Consider the following 1,520-nt stretch of genomic DNA (forward strand, 5'->3'; position numbering starts at 1 on the left):
TTGTCTCTGTTTAGACGTAGTTTGTTTTTGTTTGCATGTGGCTTGTTTCTGTTTACACGTAGTTTGTTTCTGTTTACACGTGGTTTGTTTTTGTTTACATATGGTTCATTTTCCTGTATGTTTACGCGTAATTTATTTCTGTTTACACGTAGTTTGTCTCTGTTTGGACGTAGTTTGTTTTTGTTTCCATGTGGTTTGCTTCTGTTTACACGTAGTTTGTTTCTGTTTACACGTGGTTTGTTTTTGTTTATATGTGGCTTATGTGGCTATACACGTGGTTTATTTTTATTTACACGTGGTTTGTTTGTTTCCATCTCTGTTTACACGTAGTTTGTACCTTGATGTATTCACATTTTCCATATAGATCATATGTAAAAGATTAGTTTCAAATTTTTTTTCTATCATATTTTAAGGATTAGAAAAATTTTTTCATTGAATTATTTAAATTTCACGAAAAATATCTGTTAATTTTATTTCCAAAAAAACTAAATTAACTGAATAAAATAAGAAATAGCAAGAAAAAAAAACAGCTAAAAAACAATTAATAATTTCAATGTCTTAATTTTTTTTTTTTTTAAAGGAAATACTTGTCAATTATTTTAGACGGAAATAGATGGATTATTGGATAATGAATTAATGATGACATTAGAAGATCTAAGAGATACCGCAATACGACCACATCATTGGTCAGGTGCAAGTAGTAGTCGAGCAAGTACATCCAGTGGTTCGAATGGTTTTACAGTTATAACAAAAATGACAAAAAGACGTGGATCATCACAAATTCGACAGAATAATTTTAATTCGAATTGGAAATTAACTGGATCACCGTATGAAAGTTTCGTTTACATTGATGTAAGCAAAAATTTTACAACTATTTTTGATCAAATTCTTTAATTTTTAATTTTAATCAAAATTTGAATTTTTTTTTCCATCAAATTTTTTTTTCACTTTCATTTCAAATTTATCATTTAAAATTTTATTGCAAAATTTTAAAATTTTATTGCAATTTCATAAATGCAATTTCATAAATATTAAAATTTTATTGCAATTTCATAAATTATTTAATAAAATTTTGTATATTTTTCAGTATTTTTTTCATGAAAAACAATCAACTAAACAAATTTGCTATCCACAAGCTGTACATTCTAAAACCGGTGATCTTCTAAGACTTCGTGATTCTGTACGAGTAAATTCCATTGATGGTGAACCAAATTTTGCATGTATTTGTCGCTTATTCAATGATCCAAAAACAGGTAAGGAAAAATAAAAATTAAAATTAAAATTAAATTTATTAAAAAAAATTAAAAAAAAATTTCATTAAAAAAAACGAAAAAATTCCATTTAAAATTTTTAATGATTTTGAAATTTATAAGCAGTTTGAATAAAAATGGAACAAAAAATTTTTAATTTAAAATTTAACTTACTTATTTCTTACAAATAATAACTAATTGTTTTTTTCTTCTTTTTCATTAGTCAATAAATTTTGTAATTTTATTTTATTCCAATTTTGGTTTTTTTTT

The 1,520-nt window shown here is 24.2% G+C and overlaps 1 protein-coding gene across 1 annotated transcript; it reads left to right on the forward strand.

Moving 5' to 3' along the window:
- Nucleotides 1-597: 597 nt before the first annotated feature.
- LOAG_15505 (hypothetical protein) lies at nucleotides 598-1,267 on the forward strand (the record flags this gene model as incomplete). The annotated part of the gene is made up of 2 exons (XM_003150996.2): nucleotides 598-852; nucleotides 1,088-1,267. The coding sequence occupies exons 1-2, from the start codon at nucleotides 637-639 to the stop codon at nucleotides 1,265-1,267; spliced, it is 396 nt and encodes a 131-aa protein (XP_003151044.1). The 5' UTR covers nucleotides 598-636.
- Nucleotides 1,268-1,520: the final 253 nt, after the last annotated feature.

Source organism: Loa loa (genome assembly GCF_000183805.2).
Source record: "Loa loa unplaced genomic scaffold supercont3.539, whole genome shotgun sequence".
In the NCBI taxonomy this organism is placed as follows: Eukaryota; Metazoa; Nematoda; class Chromadorea; order Rhabditida; family Onchocercidae; genus Loa; species Loa loa.